Source organism: Alligator mississippiensis, chromosome 10 (genome assembly GCF_030867095.1).
Source record: "Alligator mississippiensis isolate rAllMis1 chromosome 10, rAllMis1, whole genome shotgun sequence".
Taxonomy (NCBI): Eukaryota; Metazoa; Chordata; order Crocodylia; family Alligatoridae; genus Alligator; species Alligator mississippiensis.
Genome location: NC_081833.1, coordinates 36,122,694 through 36,145,919, shown reverse-complemented (window position 1 = coordinate 36,145,919; position 23,226 = coordinate 36,122,694). Strand labels below are relative to the sequence as shown.

General features: G+C 51.7%; 1 protein-coding gene across 6 annotated transcripts in view; it reads right to left on the bottom strand.

The window, feature by feature from the left end:
• Positions 1 to 23,226, bottom strand: part of FCSK (fucose kinase) — a 42,114-nt gene that overhangs the window by 16,728 nt on the left and 2,160 nt on the right. For 5 of the 6 annotated variants that reach the window (XM_014609156.3, XM_019489006.2, XM_059713650.1 and 2 more), the window contains exons 3-12: positions 13,390 to 13,507; positions 10,863 to 11,014; positions 9,763 to 9,813; positions 8,118 to 8,243; positions 7,495 to 7,567; positions 6,396 to 6,493; positions 4,649 to 4,729; positions 1,995 to 2,114; positions 1,281 to 1,452; positions 546 to 673 (exon numbers count right to left, since the gene is read on the bottom strand). In XM_014609156.3, the coding sequence (XP_014464642.2) occupies positions 546 to 673; positions 1,281 to 1,452; positions 1,995 to 2,114; positions 4,649 to 4,729; positions 6,396 to 6,493; positions 7,495 to 7,567; positions 8,118 to 8,243; positions 9,763 to 9,813; positions 10,863 to 11,014; positions 13,390 to 13,468 (1,080 nt within the window). In that variant the 5' untranslated portion in view covers positions 13,469 to 13,507. Of the gene's footprint in view, positions 1 to 545; positions 674 to 1,280; positions 1,453 to 1,994; positions 2,115 to 4,648; positions 4,730 to 6,395; positions 6,494 to 7,494; positions 7,568 to 8,117; positions 8,244 to 9,762; positions 9,814 to 10,862; positions 11,015 to 13,389; positions 13,508 to 22,514; positions 22,935 to 23,226 lie in introns of those variants that run through there. The other variant, XM_019489007.2, reaches the window with a different exon arrangement.

Sequence of the window (23,226 nt, the reverse complement as noted above, 5' to 3'; positions counted from 1 at the left end):
TGAATGTGAAGGAGTATGTCTGTGCTGAGTACCCAAGCAGTTATCCCTAGAGGGTGGCACTGTATTACCCCACTGGGAGACCAGGACCCCACTGTGCTAGGTGCTAAGCATACGTATAAAACATAGTCCCTGCCCCAAACACCTTACACTAAATGAGACTGGTGCCTGACAGGAGGGGAAGCTGAGGGCTCATGAGAAGTGACTTGGCCAAGGCCACACAGCAGGCCAATGGCAGATTTGGGAACAAGACTCAGGGCTCTCAACTCGCAGTTCTATGCTCTGCCTAACAGACTACACTGCACTGCCTGCAAGGAGTGGGGCAGTACCACAGGGAAGGGGCTGGCATCATCCCTGCTGTGCTGTCTAGGCCTGCTCTGAACAGTGTCATGTGGTGTGGCACAAATGCCAGTGTGGGCCAGAGCTGCCACCAGGCACCTGAACCAGTGAGAGTTCTCGGAGACTCCTCTATGTGGGTGAGGCCAGGGTTGGAGAGAAGGAAAGGAAGAGAGAGGGATAGCAGAGGGGCTGGAAAGGGAGGTACGTACTGCCACATGGGAGTGCGCCACTCTACAGAAGGGGAGGTGGCTGATGGAGCCAGTGCATAGTGTCAGGTTGTGGATGTGGTCACTGGCAGCCATGGTCATGTAGTCGTAGGAGCCATCTGGGATGCAGGCTGCAGGGAAACAGGAGGGAGCAGCATCATGAGTGCACAAGCCACAAACCTCCCTGGGGGGAGAAGGAGGTCTTGCTACTTCCTGTGGGAGAAGGAGGTAGCAAGCCAAGCTGTGGGAGAAGGAGGTCTTGCTATCTCTCCCAGCAGCATCCCCAGACTCCAGGGGTGAACAGTGCCTACAGCTCTTTATAGATTAGAAAGAAACCCTAGAAGCCATCGCCCCACAGTCAGAAGAGCATTTTGGACTCCTGGTGGAACTGTTACATATGTAACAGCAATAATAGTGGCCATCTTCCCCCCACTCTGCAGCACTACAGTGTTGCCTTTGGAGGTATCCCACCCAGGCGTGGGTCAGACTTGTCAAAGCTTACAATCTCAGCTGGCCAAGCTCACAGCCCAAGTGAGCAGCTGAGGAGGAAGTGGCAGCTGGGAAGTCAGAGGTGACTGGAAGTGGCTGTCACCTGCTGCTCACAGACACTAGCCAAGGGGCAACTGTGAAAGCATCTTCGCTGCTCAGAGACCAAGAGACCACAGCAAATTGTCTTGGAGTGGGCTGGAGTGGTATAAGGAAGGACTGGGAGGCCCCGGGGCAGGGGGTCATACTTACCCATGCTGAGAGGGAAGGCATGAAGTGCCTTCCACAGCACAGATCGGGCACTCTTCATGCCCACTGCCCCCTTTGTATGGCTGCCGCCTGCTCCATGGGCCCTGCCATTCACAAAGTCCTCCTCGGTCATGCCCTCAGCCATACACAGCATAATGTCAAAGAACAGGGACAGCTGAGGAGGGGCAGACAATAAGAATGTTTCAGCACATGCCAATAGTCCACCATGCTGCCATGGCGGGTGCTCTCCAAAAGCTCAGGGTGAGGCAATACAAGGGACACTGGCCCTACCCCAGGACTGAGGACAGTCTTTCCAGAACTCCTGATCACTGGAGTCAGACCTGGGTCTCTTTGGTAGCAGGCCTGAATCCAGGACAGGGGCATTCACCTTCCCTGCTAGAAGTGCAGAGAAGTCTGTCCCATGGGACCTGATGAGGGTGAGTTCAGCAAGGGCTCATCCCATTTCTGGGCACCTTATGCCCAAGTAGGCACATTAACCCTTTATGGTCAGGTTTCTATGCTCTCCCACCATCCTCATACCAAGGAATCCCACTCCTGCTCTGAAACTGGCTCAATGCCCAGGCACAGCCCTCAGGCAGTTTTGCCCTCTCCTCAGCAGCAAAGAGGTGACGCAACCCCTCTCCAGCTATGGCTCCATGCAGCACAGCGAGGGGATCCCTCCCACCACCATGGCCAACCCATGGCTGAACGCATCACCTGGATGGGCTGGGCCCCTGAATCTAGACCCATGTAGGTGCAGGCGTCGAGCGGGGGAATGACGTGGGTGGCCAGGAGCTGCTCTGCAGTCTCCGATGAAAAGAAGACAACACCGCTTACCTGCAAGCAAAGAGGAGGTGAGTGGGGGCATCAGCCCTGTAGAAACCTCCCCAGCCAAAAGGAAGGCACTGTGACGCTGCCTACTCAATGTGGGGGGTCTCTCTGCAGATGTCTCATCAGTCACGAGCTTGTTACCACAGGTCAAGATCAGAGGGGGGTCAACCCTTTATCCATCTCAATTCCCTCTTGCAGCACCCCATAGATGTTTCCTTCTGAACAACCACAGTCACCTTTGAGTGGAGGGCCACCACCATCTCCATTGACCAGAAAGGGAGAATCACATACTGGGAGAGACTCACTGAAGGCCCCAGCGTGAGGCAGCAGTGAAGCAGGGAATGGAAGTCTCGACACCCAGCCTCCTGGTCTCAGTGGCTTTCATCCAAAGAGGGGTTAGAACAGAAGCATTCTCCTGGCCTCTCCCTCCGGCCATCTGTTAGCTCCCAAAGTAACAGGACCTGCCCAGGCTTTCTCTGCCTGTCACAGTGGGCTTGCTCTTGGCAAGACAGTATTACCTAGGGGCTAGAGCAGCACAGTGGGTCCAGGAAACCTGTTTTATTCCTGATTTTGCCATGTGACCCTGGACAAATCACTGGATGTGCTTTGGTTTCCCCATATGTAAATGGGAAATACTGACCTCCACTGTAAAGCACTGTGTGAGGTATGGACAGAGAACATTTGCAGAGCTTTAGACTATTAATTATTATTATTACCAGGGATTATTATTACCAGGGATCCAAATTTCCCCTTTGAAGGAGAAAATCATGGATTTTCCCCCTTACAGGAGAAAAATGTGGGAAACAGCAGGTTCCCTTGCAAGCTGACGAAGTTCCAGCCTGCAAGAGGCTGCCAGGAGCAAGGGGGTGATTAGGCAGGGGGTGCCACGTGCAAGTGTGTGGGCACATGCACATGGCAACCAGGCAGCAGTGGAGAGCACAGGCTGTGCATTAGGCAGGGGGCTGGGAAGGGGCAAAGGCCACATGTTGGAGGGAGACAGGGAGGGCACACAAGCAACATGGCGGGGAGGCATGTGCCACCCCAAGATTTCTGTACCCACAGCAGAGTGTGGGGCTGCAGTCAGGCTGGGCCATCTGAGCAGGAGCCACAAGGGGACAGGGCCAAATGCTGCGCTCTGCCTCTGCCCCCCCTACCTGGTCATTCTTGACGGGCAATTTGCTAGTTTTATTATAATGATTGAGGCACTGGTTGTCTTCCAAATTGCTTTAAAATTGTAAACACATCAATAAAACACTGTGTTCCACTGATAACTATATATATAGTGACATTTCATTTTAATCATGGAAAAATGAGGATTTGGAGGGTTTAAAAATCAGAGAATTTGTGATTTTTAAACAAAGAAAACCAGAATCCCCGATTACCCTACTCTTTCTCACTGACTCGTCGCAGGAAACCTGATCATGCATCAAGCCCTGGACCGGGCTCTAGTGCTGACTTGGCCACAGACCTGCTTTGTAAGGTCAGGCCTGTGTCTTCCCCTCTCTGTGGCTGGGGACCGGCATCCCTGCCCCCATGCCAGGTCCAGAAACACTGCAATGAAGCATACCCTGCCCACCTACCCCCACCCAGAGCAAGAGACGTGGCAATGCAGCCACCTCACAGCATCCCTGGGCACCTGCTGATGAGCCCAGCCAAGACAGAGTACCCGAGAGCAGTGCTGGGGGTGTGCACTCAGTCGCTCTACAGCAAACACATGGCCTAGCTTCTGTGATTTGCTGCACATGGATTAGGGGAGTGTGGCTGTAGCAAGCTTCACACCAATGCTCCTGGCCTTAACATTGATGCTGTGCAGACCAGACCTCTGGAGGTCCCTTCCAGCCCTACTTCTCTGTGATTCTATGAAGAAAAGCTAAGCTGGATCTGTCAAAAGGATGAGCTTGACACTAGCTCCATGCCAGGTGCCAAGAGACAAACCTTGCCCCAAAGAGCTCAGCTTAGGTAGACAAGGGTTAAGAGGGGACCCAGGGGTTGACAGGGGACCCTGTCAAGAATGATGGGGGATGGGGGCTTGGATGGAGTGCCACCACCTAATGCCCCATGCTGTCTCTTGCAGTGAGCTGGGTGGCGGAGCTGAGGCCAGCGCTGCTGGCCTTGGCTCGGCATCATTGCGGCGCTCCCCATGCTTGGAGCACTCTGATTGGTTGTTTCCGTCAGCCAATCAGAGCACGAATAAAGTGGTACAGACAGACAGACAGACGTAGGCTTTTATAATATTAGAATGCTCAAGAAATCCCACGAAGAGGACCATACCCCCCACTGCAGAGGAAGGCAAAAAACCCACGGTTCAAACCAGTCTGGGGGGAGACAACCAGCAAAGCCCAGAATCCCAAAGCGTGAAATGGGAGTTTCCTTTGCTACATCCAGCCTACGATTTCTTCCCCACTCTCCAGACATACCAGGTCACCTGACCTCCTTAGCCAGGCCTTGCTCCCAACAGCCCCATTTCCAGCTGAGATCCCCTCACCCCCACCGCACCAAAGAAACCTAATGCACTAGGGGATGAAAGATCATGAACGTACCAGTGGGACTTTCCCATCAGGCCTGGCACACTGCTGTATCTGGGCCTCTGAGCCTCTGTAGATGATATCACACACAAGCCCCTGCAGGAAGAAAGGCACTGGTTAGCTCCAGCAGTGGACCCCCAGCCTTTGGAGAGTTTACACAGTTTCAAATTAAGTCAAGCATGGTGCAGGGGGGTGCTAGGGCAGAACTAATGGGTCCTTACACCTCAGAGGGTTGCCTTAGATGCCCACTTCTCCATCTGACCTGTCAGAGATTGGCGTTCCCCACACTCTCAAAGGCCTGAGGGCTGAGTGTGCACAGCTGGATCAGGAGTAGGTCCTGCCCAGAACAGAATCCTTATGCTGGTGGAGGGGAGCTGGCCACTACGTAATTGCCTGCAGGGGAGAACAGACCCACTTGCCTCAGTCACTAGTGGGGTTGCTGGCTCAATTCCAGGCTGTGGCTTGACCTTCCTGCAGTGCTGCTCACATCCTGCTACCACATGAATACCTCAAAGAGGCACCACCCCAAAAATGGAATGAGGGCATCAGAAAGAAGATCTTGCTAGTCCAGTGTGGTTGCCTGGGCCTGGTATAAGAGCCGTATCACACAGTTCTCCAGACACCGGAAGGTTTGCTCTGTGCCTCCATTCCAGCTGGCTGGCTGCTAGCAGAGGTGCACTGATCCAGGTTGTTGGGGGCTGGCTATGTAGTTACCTAGCAGCAGACCATAGGCAGGTGAGTGACTGCCTTTGATTTGAAAGGCTCAGACAGGGGAGGGACAAGGCAAGACTACACAGGCAGAAAACTGTCTGGGAAAGCCCTGAACCGCCCCAACCTGCTGCGTGTCAACCAATGGTGGGCACAAGGTGGGTGTGATATGCTGGAGTCTTATGAGCAGGATAAGGGATGCTGCTCTGTAGAGCTTCCTGTTACCAAAGAGAATACAGCATGGGGGGCATACACAGAGACCCTTGGACAAGATGCACTAGACCAAGTGCAACAGGTTTTGCATCCTCTTTGGTACAAACTGAACTTGCAAGTAGGCTCAGCAGAGAGCAGAGGCTCCAACAGGCCTCAGAGATCAAGGTAACTCCATAGCTGAGGGAACTCCTCCCCACTACAGTTTGTGCTGATCCTCTGTGACCAGCAGAGAAGCCAGAATTGTTGGCCAGGCAAAGCTCCCCTGTGACAGCAAGGCCAGAGGGGCAGCAGCACACCCTCCTGGACAGGTTGCAGCCAAGAGAGGATCAAGTTGGCGCCACTGAGCCTTGAACTCTGTCCTAGGCCTCTCTTGTTCCTGACACTCCTGGCACCTCAGGGCTCTTGTAGATGTACAGGTAGCCTGCTCCGATGCGCTGGAAATCCAGCATGCCCGAGTAGACTCGACTGATAAAGTCTGCTGGAGCACGGAAATTTACACATGACATGGAAAGCTGCCTGAGTGTATCAGCATCCCCACATGTCCCCATGCTGAAAAAGTGGCAGCAGGGCACTTTGAAATAAAACACACTTGTTGAACTTTAGTTCAAAGCACCCATCATTTTTTCAGTGTGGGAACACTGATACACATGCTGTGCAGGCACTTTTAACTAGTGTGGCTTGCTAATTAAAGTGCCCAGTGCCGCATCCCAGAGCACGTGTAAAAATGCTCTCAATTTCCAAATCTTAGCAAGAGATCTCCAAGTGAACTTCAATGACCAGACTGTGGCCTGAGCCATGCTCTGGGCTTAGCACTCCTATGAAGCTTCAGCCAATCACAAACCTGCTGTGTGGTGAGGTAGACTCCATGATTCCTGGCGTACAAGACAGTCCCTGGAACGGAGATCACTTTGGCCCCCTGGAATCCATCCCAGTTGATCTCTGAGAGGGGGAAACAGTGCATGGCCTCAGAACTGTCAGGGACTGGTCCTGATCCTTTAGGAAGGGGGTGGGATCCCTTGTCAGGGGAGGATCCACTGAGAAGGACCTAATGTCCCTTGTACCAGGCTAACAGGGAGGTGCTGATAGGCTCCTACAGATGCAGCTCCCCACCCCCAATGCAACTACCAGTAATGGGAGCCAATCCCCGACTAGACCACCTAGAAGAGGCACACAGCACACCCTGAGCTAGTTCAACCCCTCCCCCTTCCAGTGCCAGTCCCCAGTGTCCCCAGCCAGCCCCAGTACATTCCCTGCTGCCATGGTTCAAAGCCCTCCAAGCATCCCCTGCTTGGGAAGCCTGGTGGGGGGACAGCTCTGAGCCTCCACAGGCCCATCACCAGCTCTGACTTTGTGTCTCTGCCTGGCAAAGAATATCAAACAGAGCATGAAGTGCTGAGCCAAGGCATGTGGTCCACTGGGATCAGTGGCAGGCATGTGCTCATCCAAGTTTTTCTGCCTGCTCAAGAGCCTGGTGCAAGGGGATCCTCATATTTCTCTGAGCATCACATGGGTTTCAGATACTCAAGTCAGGGAGATACCATTGCACTGACTGTTCTGAAGGTCTACAACTGTTGAGGGAGAGATGGAACAATAGTGGTCCCACTGGCTGCCACAGTGGCCTGGTGTCCCACAGGCAGGGCCGCATCTGCACTGGCAGTACTCATCAGGCTGCAAGACTGCAGGCTCCAAAGGAGGGGGAATGGAAAGCAGCAGGAAGGGCACTGAAGTTGGGCCTTGGTGGGGTTCACCAGAAGAAGCAGGCACATCCCACCCAAGCCCCAGGGCTACCAGATTTCCCCTGCACAGGAGCAAATCCATATGCTGCATGGCCAACACAGAACCAGAAGACATTCTAGGCTTCCCACTCCCTACTCCAGTAGGGCCTCCCCGCCTCCTGCATGCCAGCTAATTCTACCCCCCAGGACAGGGCAACTGCTTACCTGGTGCTGAGGGAACAGTAAGAAGCATGTCTGTACTGCAGACCCACACTCCAGGTGGGGAGCCCTTACACAGCTGCACAGGGAAGAGACACGCAACAAGGGGCAGGTGAGGACAGGACCACTGATATTTGGGTCCAAGCTGGACAGCTCAGGGTTGAAGCCAGCAAGTGCCATAGCACCCTGCAATCCATGCCCATCCTGCCTCAGCAGGGCTCCAGTCGACCTCTCTGTGTATCCTGAGGGAAAGGGTGCTCCTGGCCCTCTTGCAGTGGGGTAGCACAGGCAGAATGGAACTGGGTCCTGATATCAGAGCCTGTACATTAGTTACTGCTTGGCTTTCCTAACATCAGCGCTGGGGATGCCAAAGTTTTGCCTGCCTGACTGCGCTTCAGTTTTCAGGACACCCATCATCACTCCTCAGGGTGGCATGCATGACACGGAGCCGACTGCAGTGTGCCTACTGCCTTACAGTTGTGGGACAGTGAGCCCCAGTGTGCAACATAGCCTGGTCAGGGGTGTAGCAGGAACAGTGCCTGCTGGGACCTCCTCCCATGGCCTCAGGAGGGTGCACTCCAGGGCCCCCTGACCTTGGGGAAGTTGAAACTCCTACCCCTCATGCTGACCTGGTGGGTCATGGTCCAGAGAAGGCTGTCCAGGTTGCAGACCAGTGCTTCAGCTGGTGCACTGGGATCCTCCACAGGGAGGCAGGTGAAGGCCCGGCCACAGTCGTCAAAGGGGAAATCACGGCCCTGATGGAAGAGGGAGCCAAGTATGGGTATGTGGGAGAATGGCAACAGAAGTGCAAGGCCCTGAGACAGCACCAGCCCCCAGATACTCTGGTCTGTGGGGGCCCAAGGAAGGCCCTAGCTTCAGTCAGCCAGGAGGTAACTCTGCTTTTACCAGTACAACCACGGCCAGCTCATCAGCTCCCAAGCTTTCCCCCGTGACCAAGAATCAGGTCTTTCATACTGAGGCTGTGACTGGTGACTACATGCCTAGACAGACCCTGGACCTGCCCTGTAGCCATCTCTCCAATGTCCTGCCAGGATCCTTGCAGAGCTGTCAAACAGCATCAACACCTCTCTTGGCTCAGGGCAGTGTCCCTTGGAATAGATGCTCCCCTTTCTGCCCTGCATCTTCTCAGGGGACCTAGGGATCCCCATCTGTCTGTCCATCTCCTTATCTACACTCATGACTCAAAATCTTTCCTCTCTCAGGCTCTGCAGCCAGCCATCAGCCCCATTATCTCCATCCTCACTACTTGACGGCAGGCAAGCAGCACGTGGCATGTGCCATTAATCAAATCCCAAATCCCTGCCTGCCAGTCAGTAACCCCTCTGCCCATGGACAGCTACAGTAGCCTAGGGAACATTCCCCCCTCCCTGCCATTGGAATCCTGCTGACTCCAGCCAGAGAGCTGTCAGCTTTAGTTAAATGTGCTGACACTCAAACTGCTGGACCCATCAATCCTCTGAGCAGCTGGCCTGGCCCCCAGCCCCATTTCCTAGCCACAGGGATCCAGTCCTGGCCTGCATGCTCAGGAGTTAGTACTGCATAGCTGGGCTGCAGCCAGTCAGACCCCAGCCTCTGTAGCAAAGCCAAGGCTTGGGGCAGGCAAGTGGCTGGGAGTAGATGGGATTGGCACCAGGCCATCCCTGAACAGCTCTGCAGCTTTAGGAGGCACAGGGTAAAGGGCACTTGATTTTAGCCCCAGAGCAAGACAGCTCCCCTGCCAGGCTGGCACAAGGCCTTGCATGAATAGGCTGTAATTTTTTGATGGAAGAGAGCTGATGGGGGGTGGGGAGATGCTGAACTGAGTCTCCCTGGGATTCACTCCCCACTGTAGGGCCTGCCTGCAACTAGACACTTGTTGTGTAGTGGCCCTTAACCATGGTGTCCATGGCCCCCAGTGCAGACACATTCAGAGCAAGGGACTTGCCCTCTAGCTCTTCTCTTTAGAACTGGGCATCCCTTACTCAGTGCCAAGAGGGCTGAGCTTCTTGCCAGGAGCCTGATGGTGTAAGATCATCTGGTTTGCCCCATGGGAGAGAGAGGAATGAGACACCAGGTGGGGGCAAGAGTGGGACCTGCGTATGGGGAGGTCTCAGATGGATGGCACTGCTCCTATACCCCAATATCGGCTTGGTGTTTGTGCCCACATTTAGAAGCTGATGCAAGCTTCAGTGACAAGACAGCAAGCACTGCACCCACTACCATGGCAGGCCTGACCCCTGCCTCTCTTCCCCACCAGCCCTAGGCAGCGCTCACCATGTGCAGGATGAGAATCCAGGCCTCCTGAAGGACATCAGAGGTGACAACCTGGAAGTGCACAAAGGGAGTCAGTCAGTGGAGGTGGATGATCTTGGAAGCTAGCCCTGATGCTGGCCTGAGCACAGGCTGCAGCAAACTTGACCCATGGGACAGCAAGTGCTATTTGCCCAGGACAGGTTGCACCAGCTTCAAGCAGTTTCGTCACCAGTCACTAGTCGGCAACTCCTGCACCTCACATAAATGCCTCAGCTTTGGGCTGAGGGCACCCTGCCTTCCAGGCCTTGGAACCTGCTGTCTTTGCCACGAGGCCACCCAGCTGCAGAAGCCAGGGGCTAGGGGCCTGCACCAGGCAGGGAAGGCATGTGGCAGAGGCACTGCCTTCTCTGCAGAGGCACTAAGCGGTCACTGCTGGGTGTTGCCAAAACTTGAGCACAGAGATAGCAGAGAGAACCATGATGGACTGCCAGGCTCACCCAGCACCTCATTTCTTCCCAAGAACCAGTGCGGCCTCCCCCATTCCCCATCATAGCACAGTGAAAGCAGACAGGAGTCACGAAGGGGGAGAATCAGAGGAAAAGGGCAACACTGCACTGAAGATATTCTGAGAATGAGATCAACTAGCCTAGGGCCACATCCCACAAGTCTCTGTATCCCCCTACAACTCTCTCCTTGGACCCTCCACCACAGCTCAGACTCTGCCAGGAGAAATTTCAAGTAGGCTTTGGGAGTGTACTGCGCTCATAAATTATAGTGCCTTGTGCCACGTACCTGATGGGGGGGGTGAGGGGGTGGGAATCTCTAGGGATGTCACAACAGCACTGAACTCATCCTCACCTCTCCCTCAGAAAGGCAGATGCCAAATCCATGGGTGGCCACCTTGCCACCAGTCCCAAGGCACCAACTAGCTGAGCCAGGCATGAGAGAGGGCTGATGGGGTGTGGCATGACCCTTAACCTCAGAGCCAGAACCACATAAGCAAGGGCAGATGGCCAGCCCATCCAGGAGGTCCACAGCAGATGCCCTGTATGAGCACTGCTACGATGTTGCCACAAGGCCTTGGGGCAGCCCCCAGAGCCTGTCCTATGGCACCTACTCACTGTGTAGCCTGCTCTGGCACTCAGGTGCTCAGCTGCCACCAGCAGGGCATTGAGGGTGGCTCCGCCGCTGCCCACATGTGCCGTGGGGTCCTCAACAGTGAGTAGGATGGTGCGGGGGCCCAGGGCACCCCTCCTCTGGCGGATCTCCAGCTCTAGCAAACGAGAGGCAGGATTGTTTGGTTAGTGTGGAGAGCCCAGGCCAGGCAAGAGAGCAATGTGAGGCAACAGCAACATGGACCCCTTTGGGGTTCAGGGTGAGACTGAACCCCAGTATAAGCTGAAGGAACCTCTTGCTGCAAAGGGATGTCACATACAGCCTGCAATGTCTCCACAGATAGAGGAAGGGAAAAACCTCTGTGTGTGGGAGGTTTGGGCAGGGAGATGCCCTAAGCATTGTCCTCTCCCTGTGCTGCACAGGTCAGTCACAATCAGGGCCAGGGCTGCTGGATATTCTGGCATCCACAGCGACTCATCCCTGTGTGCCTGGGTGCATCTCTAATGCCAAGACCCATTTACCCCTGCCAGTACCTGAGCGCAGCCAGGCACGAGCCTGTGTCTAGTTAAGGTTGGCTCTGGGGCCTGACCTTTCAGCTAAAGAGCCAATGGTTGTTTACAGGCCACCAGAAGCTAGATTCAGCTCCCTGGTGAAGGTGGCACTGAGCAGGACCCAAGTTGGCATGGCTGATTTCTGCATCACAGGGAGCAAGCATCTTGCTCCCACAAGGCAGCTTGGCTCCCATTCATGGAGAACAGCTCCCAGGCAAGCAGGTCTTGTTCATGGAATGAACCCAAGCTCTGCCTGTTACACCTGGATCTTCCACATGGGGTAAGGCACCAGTGCTCCCTGCCAGAGTTCAAACATGGTCCCATTTTGCCTAGCAACTGGGCCCCAGACAGGCTGGATGCCCAAAATTATGTACAATCCAAAGCTTTAGTCCAAGTTTTAATCAAAAACTGGTCCTACTCAGACAGCTGGGCCTAACTCCACCAGTGCCAGGCTTAGCCCTGATTGCTCATGGGGATTCTCAGCATCCCAGCCCTGGCAGCACCATAAAACTCCTTCGTTTGGGGCTCTGCAGCATGCCAGGGACTGAGGTTTAATCTCAGGAGGTATATGAAGTTTCTTGCCCTGCTGGCAGGAATCAGACCCCTGCTCACATGTCCAGGGCTCAAGCCCTGGCAAGGATAGCCTGGAAGTTTGGAGAGGGCAGGAGAGTGGATCAGAGAGGATGGGACAAGCTGGAGGAAAATTGCCACTTCAGCCTTCTTCCCCCGCAGCCATTTGCTACTTCTCCTTGGCTGGAATCCACCTGTGCACTCAGCACCCTCTCTGCCAGGCTTTGACCTCTCCTGGCCTCTCATCAATTCCCCATCAGGCTGCAGCACAAGTCCTCTAGCCTGTTTCTGCTGCTTCAGGCACTTTGACTCTGCAGCCTCAGGTAAACATGAGGAAAAGGCCCCAGGGGCCATCACCATGCTCTCCTGGGCAGAATGCCAGCTAGCCCTGCATCCCTGCCCAAAGCACTGGGTCCCCTCCTCTAGTCCAGATTGCAGCATGATACCATAGAGCATCAGAGAGCATAAACATTGTGCTCTGGAAAGTGGAGAAGATAATGGAAAGTGAAAAGAGCAGGAAGAGCCAGCCTGATGCTTTGACATGCTCCTAGAGTTCAACCCAAGCCCTTGGCAGCAGCCTCTGTGGTGGGCAATGCCTCCTGCCGCTCTCTAGCCACTTCCTCTGACCAGCTGAAGGTGTACAGGCATCTCCTGAGAAAGCCAGACTCAGCCCTCCTAACAGGAGGGAGGTGAGAGGGAAGATATGGGGAAGCTTCCTGGGTGTGAAAGGCATGATGTGGCCATGAACGCACCAGACAACGGGCTGGGAGTTGTGAGACAGTATCTGCATTGGTTCTGCAGAAAGTAAAGGTCCCTCAGAACTTCATTCCTCCCTGTCACAGCTGGGCCTGGCTTCCTCAGCTCTGCTGCCATAAAGAGCTTCAGAGACAGCAGAGCTCCCTTGTGGACCAGCCACAGGCCTACATGCCTGCTATTACCGCTCAGAGAGGTGGAGCTCTAGGAGACAGAAACCGGAGGGCTGCAGTGCTCCTGGCTGTTCTCAGCTGCAAATGACTCCTAAGAAGTTGGGGAGGGTATTAGAGCATGAGCTCCAACACCAACACCGGTCCCACCTAGACCCACACCTAACCTACAGCCCTGAGAACATCAGAGAGGAAAGGGGCAGAGGTGCAGTGAAGTAATCTTGGGAACAGGGCTAGATTACAGGGGCTGCAGGTCAGGACTGAGGGGCAGTGTCAGAGCTGGTGTTAGCAGAAGGTCAGGCTTGAGGAGCTCTGTAGGGCTGTAGGAAACCTGTAGAGAAATATGCCTCTGGCCAGCGCTGTTTGTTCCTCACTAGCCTCAAATGCATCCACAGATTTGCAAACAGCAATGACAGTTAGGAACCAGCCCCCATCCCTAATGCCTCCCCATTAACAGGGTGTCCCATCACATGAGGCACAGTACTTGCCTTTCTGGAATGCACAGACACTGTCCTTGTGCTGGCAGGTCAGGACAATGACAGTCCACTCCACTGTTTTTGGTGCCATCCATGCACACTGGATCTTGCTCACTGGACACTGCTGGGTCTGCAAGGAAGAAGCAGCCTTTTCATGCCTGCCAGACTTCCACACCATACCCTAAGGAAGGGTCAAACTACCTGGCTCTCAGTGGACCGGTACCACCACTTCACAGTGCCACAATTGCTGAGCCATTGCTATGCAACATCACAGTACCCTGGTGCTACAGCTCAGCAGGGAGCATCTCCCTATGGATATCTCAGGTCACTTTGGGCAGGTAATGTTAACCCCACTGGAATCAGGACTGTCCTGTGAAATCAGAATGAGGGAAGCTCAGATTCTTCCCAGGTTGTTACTCTGTAAACCATAGGAGGGTTTTTGTTGTGTTAGTGTGAAACTATTAAAGGAATTGTCTCTTCACCCAGAAGGGGCAAGTCTTGGTAGTGCTGATGCTAAACTCCTGTGGAATTCAAAGGGACTGGGAGTTAGTCTTTTGCACGTGCAGGACAGGGCCTTAAACTTGGCAACCCACTCATTCCCTGGTGGGTTTCTTCCACAAACATAGCCCCAGCCCTTATGTGCAGGACCTCACTATGAGGCCCATCCCCCTTGGGAAGTACTTTTCACTGACAGATCTCACAGCTCAGCACTGCACCCTTGCTGGCAGTGGGTAGCAGTACCCTTTCCTGAGGACAGTTTTCAGGGCAATGCCCATTTCTGCAGAGATGGACAGGAAAGGGTGCGACAGGCAGCCAAGGCTGCATGGGCTCCTGCTGAATTAGCTGTGCAGCGGGCGTGGGAGCAGAGGTTGTGAACAGACTTTCACCAAATGCAGGAGGACGTGATCAATGGACTGTTATCCTTGGCCTCACTCAGAGGGTATCGCACAGAATTAGGGAACAGAAGAGAAAGAAGGATTTAAGAGCTGTGATAAAAATAAGAGCTGACAGGACCTCTACCAAGCCTGAAGGTCAGTGTTGTACATCAACAGAGAAGGCCAAGGCTCATCCCCTTAATTGGGATTCCTTCCGGGAGGGTGCTGAAGGGACCAGGCACAAAAGGAGACCTCCTTCTGGTGTCACCTCACAGGACCCTTGTAGATTAGTGGCTGGCCAGAGCCTAGCTTCCATCCACTAACACTGCACAGACTAATCCTGCCCCACCATCTCTGCCAGTCACCCGGACCCATTCCACAGGTATACCACGAGTTTGAATTGAGGGTCTCTGGGTTCCCACAGACAATTGCTGCTGTGCACCTCCATTGGCACTATGGGTCTGAAGGGGCACTGGCAAAGCACAGTTGCTGGGGTCCATATACCTGAGGAACCAAGCTGAGATCCACTCTGCCTCTGTGGAAACTGAAGCGTATTAGAGCAGCTCTTTATTCCAGGCAGCTGAATGGACTGTAGGAGCATTCTGCCCATCTGACCATTCTGCCCCAGCACTGGACTAGGTTCTCCCAAGCTGCTGGGTTCCCAGCGACAGGATCCCACCTCACCAACTGCTATCCCAGGTAGCAGCTCTGTTGGCCAACTTTACAGGGAGAATAAGGACTAAATGGCAAGCTGTACTCTCTCTACTCCCATGCCTAGAAGGGGGCCCAGGGTCCAGGCTTGGATACAGTGATAGTAGATCATGAAGCCATCCATGTCTTCCCAGACCAAGTATTGCCCAGGCAGCTCCCCTACTCACTCTTATGCCCTGCACTACCAAGGAGGAAAGCATATTGTTCCATCCTGTCACAGAGCACAGTGGTGCCCTGTTCCTGAAGAGGGGAAAACTGCTAGGGAGGGAGCCCTAGCAGTGATTAAGGAGCCCAGCTGTGGGTTGCCAGGGCAACCAATGAAGGCCAGCTGACCGGAAGGTGCCGGGCCTGGCTCCCTTTATAAACCCAAGGAGCTGAGGCCAGGGGCAGTTCCTGCTAGCAGCCAGGAGCTCCTGGAGTAATGATGTGACAAGCAGCGAGAACTGCAGGTACAGCTTGACCTGAGTTGAGCAATGTTGTTATAGCCAGGAGGCTCAAATTTGTGTTTGCTGTTTGTTAAAACTGGTGGTTTGGGTGAGGCTATAAGGGGATGGAGGAGGCCTCATAGGGGACTCACAATGGAGTGCGAGGACCCCAGTGCCAGCAGGCGCAGCACAAGGGCATAGACCCCAGCCCCAGAGAGGGGTGTTTGAGAAGCCCTAGCGCAGGCGTAGCGAGCCCCCGAGAGGGGAGTGCTACTGAGAAGCCCCGTGCGGGTGTGGTGAGCCCCAGAAGGGGGCGGCATGATTGAGAAGCCCAAGTTGGGCACGGAGAGCCCCAGAAAGGGGGCAACATTATTGGAAAACCCAAGTGTGGGCACTGGGAGCCCCAGAAAGAGGGCCGCGTTATTGGGAAGCCCAAGTTGGGCACCGTGAGCCTCAGATAGGGGGCAGCCTTATTGAGGAGCCCAAGTGGGGGCACTGGGAGCCCCTGATAGGGGGGGCCCACATTATTGGGAAGCCCAAGTTGGGCACGGCGAGCCCCAGAAAGGGGGCCGTATTATAGAGAAGCCCAAGTTGGGCACCGTGAGCCTCAGGTAGGGGGCAGCATTATTAGGAAGCCCAAGTGTGGGCACTGGGAGCCCCTGATGGGCTTCCCAATGATGCGGCCCCCTAAGTTGGGCACAGAAAGCCCCAGGAGGGGGGCAGCATTGTAGATAGGGCCCTAGAGAAGAGGGCAGAGAGCGAGAGAGGGACGGAGGGAGCCCTAGCGCCAGAGGGAGCATGCATTAAAAGGAAGGAGGGCCCAGGGAGGATGGGAAGGGCCAAGGGAGTGATAGGAGTGAGATAACGGTGATTCCATCGGCGAGGTGTGGACTGTGGTGTAGGGGAGGAAACAGAGCCGCAGATAGTGCCCCCTTGGGGGGGGGCAGTATTAGGGGCAGCCTCCTGCTAATTAATACTAATTAATCAATTAAGATCAAGGCATGGCAAGCAAGTAAGCAGGCAGTTGTCCCAGAGACAGGTGTGTGGGCCACATTAAGGGTGGCCCAGAGTGATGACTTGTCACACATCCCCTCTGCCACTTTCACACCAAACCACAGGTGCAGGCCAGCCAGGGTCAGCTGTACTGGTGGCTTATGTGGTATGAAACCTCACTGGGGATCCAGTCTGGGATTCACTAGGCAACAGTCTCTAAGAAGCAACACATACAGCAAGGTAAAAAGTATCTCTGACACTTACCTGGTGGGCCCAGGGCCAGGTCAGAACCCTTCATAGGGGGCTTTCTGACTCAATTCACAGAGAAACCCCATGGGGACAGCACATGCATTCACTGAAATCCTATCACAAGCCACATGATATGTGTGTCTCCCCGTTCCTCCCCATAACACCTAAACAACCAGTCTCTTCACTGACAGTGCATGAGTTCAGTCAGGAACAAAGGGGCACATCTCCAGCTTATTTGGACATCAGTGGGAGCTGAAAACCCCTCACGAGGTATCACCATCACTCGGGTCTGGGACCAAGAAAACCTCTGTGCTCTGCTGCTGGTGAGAAGGCCTGGAGGGGGCAGGTGAGCTACCACTAGACAGGGCTATTTTTGGTTCCTGACGGCCATTAGCCAGATAAACCATATCAAAGAGAGAGAGCTGCCGGGGACAGAGATCCTCAAATGCCTTCACACAAAGTCAGCTCTGCAAGCAGTGGTCTGGAGATGCAGCACAAAAGAAGCTATTCTGGGGGCAACTGGCTCTTAGGGAACCAGTGAATAGTGCTGCCAGCTGGACATTGCATGACTGGCTCAGTTGGGGTAGGGGAGGGGATCTGTTAAATCTGAACAGAAAGTGGGTTGGGAGCTCCAATAAATAAGACTATAATAAATAACATAAGAGCCTGGAACAGCTCAAAAGGATGACAGCCCAGTCCTTCATCTCAAGGACATGGGTTTGTCGGCTTGCTTCAGAGACCAGAAGCCATTACCATCTGATGGCAGCTTGTGAGCTAAGTTGGCCTCTGCACATCCGAATCATCATCCATCAGGCATGTCCGCTCTGCAGAGAAGACAAGAACGGACACGGGGGGCCTGCAGAAAGGGTGCTCTTTTCTATGCTGAAAAAAGACCATTGCTGATGATAGATGCAGCTAATCCAGTGTAGAACACAGCTGAGCTGCAAGCTCATCCAAAGACAGACCACATTTACCACTGGTTAAAACATGCTCTGAGATTTTAAGCACCTCATTGGGACAAAACAGCAGAATCCCACTCCCTGCTTTGAAGTGAAGGAGAAAAATTGCAGGAGGGGGGGAGGGGGAACCCGCCATGGATTGTGCAATGTTCTTCAAAGGCCAAACTTTGATTATTTTATATCACTGGATTAATTTGTAAATTCTCAGACAATCCATCTGTAGTTGGAACAAGCACTCCAATTTCAAGGAGGGTGTGTTCTTTATACAGAGCAAGGTAGTTCAGTCCCTGCTTTAAGTGCAAAATTCAACTTAATCTTAACTACTCAGCTTCAGCCTCTTTAACAAGGTTTGCTCCTGCTTTCATTACTGGTGAGAGGAAAATTCCCAGCAATCGCTCAAAACCATCTAAAGCTGCACCTCAGAAAAGCTGTATGATAGCCTCACTGCAGACGGTGATACTTCTTTGATGGGCCCTCTTGTAAGCAGCAGTACACAGAGTCTTTGTCTACATGCAAAAATGGTGCCACCTTCCACCCCTCCCCAGGGTAGATGCAGTTGTATTAGTATGAAGGAGCTCTTACTGGCCTAGCTATTTCCATATGGGAAAAGGAATAAATTATACTGGTCTAAGATAGACAGGTTTAAGAGTATAAAGTTATTTAACTGTGTATAAAAAGTATACTGATGCAAAATCTGTATGTAAACTAGCTGTAAGTATAATTTCCACCCCCCCCCCCAATGGTGTAGAAAATGTCGTCATGTTTTTTTCTTCCATTCTCCTACTTTGTCTCATCTATTCAGCCCGTGAGCTGTTCCAGACGTGAAGCATATCTCAGGTGTGGTCTGTATTACAGAGTTTTGCTATCATGCTACATCAGCTCACAATGCAAAAAGCTCATGCTCTTTATCCAGCATAGCTCTAACAGTAAAACCTCTAGTCTGGACACAGTTACAGCAGCAGGACAAGGCTTCTGCTGGCTTTGCATCTGAAAAAGTGAACTTGGGCTTATGAAAGCTTATGCTCTCTCTTATATATCCTGTTTAGTTAGTCTATAAAGGTGCATATCTACCCTGACTTCAGAGTAATGCAGCTAACTACTTCTCTTAACTAAGTTTCAGTCAAAAGTCTTTCTCCTGGCATATGGTGTGTCTTCACTAAGAAGCACTTGTCAGCACAGCCAGGCATTAAGATTTTAACCAAATCACTTTACTCCAGAAACTGGGCCTTGAAGACCACCCTCCCCCAAACCCTACAAACAAAGTTTAAGCCAAAAACAAATTATTGGTCTTAACAGAGGTATACACTTGATATGCTCTAGCTTGTCTTATACACAGGACCAGATGATCTAAAGGTTTATTTTGGCTTTAAATTATACAAATTTATGAACAATCAGGAGGAAGTTGGCATCTCTGTAGTCAGGATCTCCTTGAAGGACTGAGCCTTGTTCATAGCCTCATAGGCATCCTTCTGCTGGAGATGGAAGGATAAGATAGCTGCCCTACTTCTGGTGGCCTTCTCCTTGACATGCTGTTGCTGCAAGAAGCAAAGCATTCATTTTCATCATCAAATGCTGATAAACTGAACTAGCAGGCCAAGCCTTATAACATAGGCACTTAAATTTCACCCAGCTAAGGAGCACTCTTGCAGCGTTCCAGGAGCCTGGTAAGGAAGCAGACAGTCCCAAGCTTCCTCGGTAACAGTGGTTTTCAAACTTCCTAAAGTCATGGAACCCTTAGATGTTAGGGTCAGAAGGGACCTCAATAGATCATTGAGTCCGACCCCCCCCTGCATAGGCAGGAAAGTATGCTGGGTTCAAATGACCCCAGCCAGATGCCTATCTAACCTCCTCTTGAAGACCCCCAGGGCAGGGGAGAGCACCACCTCCGTTGGGAGCCCATTCCAGAATTTGGCCACTCTAACTGAAGAAGTTCTTCCTAATGTTCAGTCTAAATCTGCTCTCTGCTAGCTTATGGCCATTATTTCTTGTAACCCTCAGGGGCGCCTTGGTAAGTAGAGTCTCACCAATTCCCTTCTGTGTCCCCATGATGAATTTATAGGCAGCCACAAGATTTCAGCCTCCGCAAGAGAAGACTGAGAGGCAGAGGTCCAGGTGCCCTAGTCTCTCCTCGTAGGGCTTGGCCTGCAAGCCCTTAACCATATGAGTGGCCCTTCTATGGACCCTATCCAGGTTATCCACATCCCTCTTAAAGTGTGGCACCCAAAACTGGATGCAGTATTCCAACTGTGGTCTGACTAGTACCCAATAGAGGGGAAGTATCATTTCCTTGGTTCTGTTTGTCATGCACCCGCTGATGCCTGATAAAGTGCAGTTAGCTTTGCCAATGACTTCTCATCACACTGATGACTCATGTTCATCTTGGAGTCTGCTGCCGAGTAGGTCATTTCCTAGGCAGTAGGTGTGCTGGACACTTTTCCTCCCTAGGTGCAGCACTTTGCATTTCTCCTTGTTAAATCGTATTCTATTGTTTTCTGCCCATTTGTCCAACCTGTCCAGGTCTGTCTGTAGTTGTTCCCTGCCCTCCTGTGTGTCCACTTCTTCCCACAGTTTTGTGTCATCTGCAAACTTGGACAGAGTACACTTCACTCCCTCGTCCAAGTCACTGATGAATACATTGAAGAGTATCAGTCCACGGACCAAGCCCTGTGGGACCCCACTGCCCACGTCCTTCCAGGTCAATACCGACCCATCCACCACCACTCTAGCCAATTTGCCACCCACCGGACTGTGTAATCATCCAAGTCACAGCCTCTTAATTTGTTCACCAGTACGGCACTTTCATAGCACTTCTGCTGCTGCAGAACCCCTACCCAATCTGTAAAACTGATATGGAGCCAGGTGACCCAATTCAGAAATGGCTCTGCATCCCCTCCCAACCTACTCTGCGATAATCCCCAATCTCTTTGCAGAACCCCTGATGATCTACAGCTTGAAGACCAAACTATGTACTATGCTTTGTAACATGGGTGGGAGTGCAACTAACACAAAGCAGCTGCTTGGATCAAGATGGGAAATTACATAAAAGGCTAGCTAGTCTCCAGCTGCTTGAAACAAACCTGGGACATGTGGTCTTCATGGGTTGGCTACAAATGGAGACCTATACACTGTGACATGTAGTCCATGTAGGCTGGAGACTTAGCAGAAAAGGAAGCGTGGTGTAAGACTACACATAATCTCAGCCCCTGCTTCTCTACTGAAGATGAGGGTAACTGCAAACTACATGAGCATTCACAGCTCACATTTCAGGGATCCCAAGACACTGATGCTATGAGAAGCTAGAGAGACTCACCAAATCTATCCCTGTAACAGTACTAGTGCATACACTTGCTATTTGAAGGCAGGTGAGATAATGCCTTTTCTATCTGGCTTCCAGGAGAAAACTCTTTTCCTGTTGATTCAGTAGGAATGCCAGACATTAACTGAAAGTTCATGATTCCATCCGTCAACAGTGACTCTGTTTTTTCCCCTGCTGATAACCTGGTGACCAACTGGCACAACTCTCTTGTAGATTTCCCAGTAGGGAAGCATGTCTCTTGCAACCTATGTGAATGCAAGTGTCAATATCACAGGTAGAAGAGATTGATCTCTTCTTTTTTTTTTTTTTTTAAATAAAAGATGGGAGTCTGATTTTCTTGCAATACCTGAGCTACACACAGTAATTCTACCTACAGAAAGTAACTCCACCTACCTTCTTATTTTTAATGCTGCTAATGTCATACTATCTAGGTGTCAAGGACTAGAGTTAAAAAGTCACAGCATGATCGGATCTCTTCAGTTAGAGCTGAAGAAGTGGAAAAGTACAACAGAGACACTTGACACTGAAATGCAGACATATGGCTTGACACACAGATCAACTACAACTGGCACATGGCTTACCAAACAGCAAGCAGGAGCAGGATTGCCAATCCCAGTGCTCATATATCCTCAACACAGTTCCTAAGAGCCATGAGCATGCTTTAAAAACACGAGATTTAAAAGGTAAACAAATTAGTCTTTCTTGAATCTTTGGATGTGTTCAGATGATATTTTTCAAGCTTTTCTTCACAACCACAGAACAACTAAAAACATGTCTCCTATTCACGTGATTGCAGGAGCCAGTGCTACCACAGGTCCTTGGCTAGTATGAAAAGTTTAGTAGAGCCAGATAATTATTGGAGAAGTTACATGCAAAGTCTAATAAGGTTTTATGAGCTTTGGCTTGTTTCTCCTCTTAGAAAGTGTCCAAAGATTTTTTCTCCAAGGCTAAGAATTCTCTCAGTAAGCCCCACAAAGTTTGAAGACTTTACACAGGTCAATAGATCAGATTTAATCTGTGACAACCTTGGAAGTATTTGATTGCACATTTCGTGCCTGTGGGAAACTGTTCACAAGATGCATTTAATTTTTTGTCCATCAAACCCCAAGGTTTTCATCTTAACAATCCACTGCCCTTTACTTCCTTTCCTCTGGGTTTCCCAGATACAACTGCATCCACCTTCCTATGAAGGATTCTGGATGGTGCAATCTAATAAGAAACTTCCTACAAGTAGTATTAGCATTAGAAATAAGGGACAATCAAAACACTCTCTGCACATATTAATACACTGAAATAGACACCTCAGAATTAAAAAAAAAAAAAGAAAAAGAAAATATGCAAGCAAGAGAAAAGGGCACAACACTGAATTATGAGGCCAGAGACCAGAATAACTCAGCTCCCCTGCTCCCTCCCCATCCCTGACAAACATTCAAAGCCCAGGAAGGTCTAGATCTGGAAACAAAAGCACAATCCAAAACTCTGGCAACTGCTGCTTTATGAATATGCTGCAGACAGACAGGTTGTTGGCACTCAAAATGCTGGCCCAGTCTCAAAATCACTGCATCCCAAAATGCCACAGACAAAATTTATGCATGGGCATCAAAATTACCTGTAATCACTTTTCTCACTGTCCCTCTAGATGGCTTTGACCATGACAGTGTTGCTGTACATCAATAAACAAAGTACAGCCCATGAACAAACGTGTCTATCAGAAGTCTGAACCGTGGCTGTAACACAGAAGGAGCAGCAGCAAATATCATGTTTCATGACCAAGAAGATTGAGACACCCTCACCAATCAACTCAGCAACTTGCTCTTAGGTCTTTATACTCCGATCCGTTTCTTACTAGCTCCATGAGAAGCAGAACAACTGCCCCAGACATCTCTCTCACATTATAGAGTTGGAGTGGGATTTAAGAAGTTCTGTTAAAGTAAAAAAGGCCAAAGGCAGCAACAAAACTCCAGCTGCAGCTACGTCCTCGGGCTGGGTGAGGGCAACAGCTTCCTTTTGTGAGGCATGCTCCACCCTTCTGTCCATTCCACAGCTGCACAGCAGCAGCCCAGCCTGCTTCCATGATTGACTCCTCCCCAGAGTCCTATTCACACCCTCTGCTCCATCAACTCTGACCTCTTTCAGGAAGCAGCTTCTTCAGAACAGGTATTAAACACTCCCAGCTGGAATTTCCACAGTACCTTCCTAAGGGCCTCCAATGCACCTTCCCTTAAGCCTCACAATATCCCTGCTGCACTAAGCAGGGTTAGGTGACTTCCCCAAGGTCAAACAAACATTAAGCTCCAAAGCACAAGGGAGCACCTGCCTTC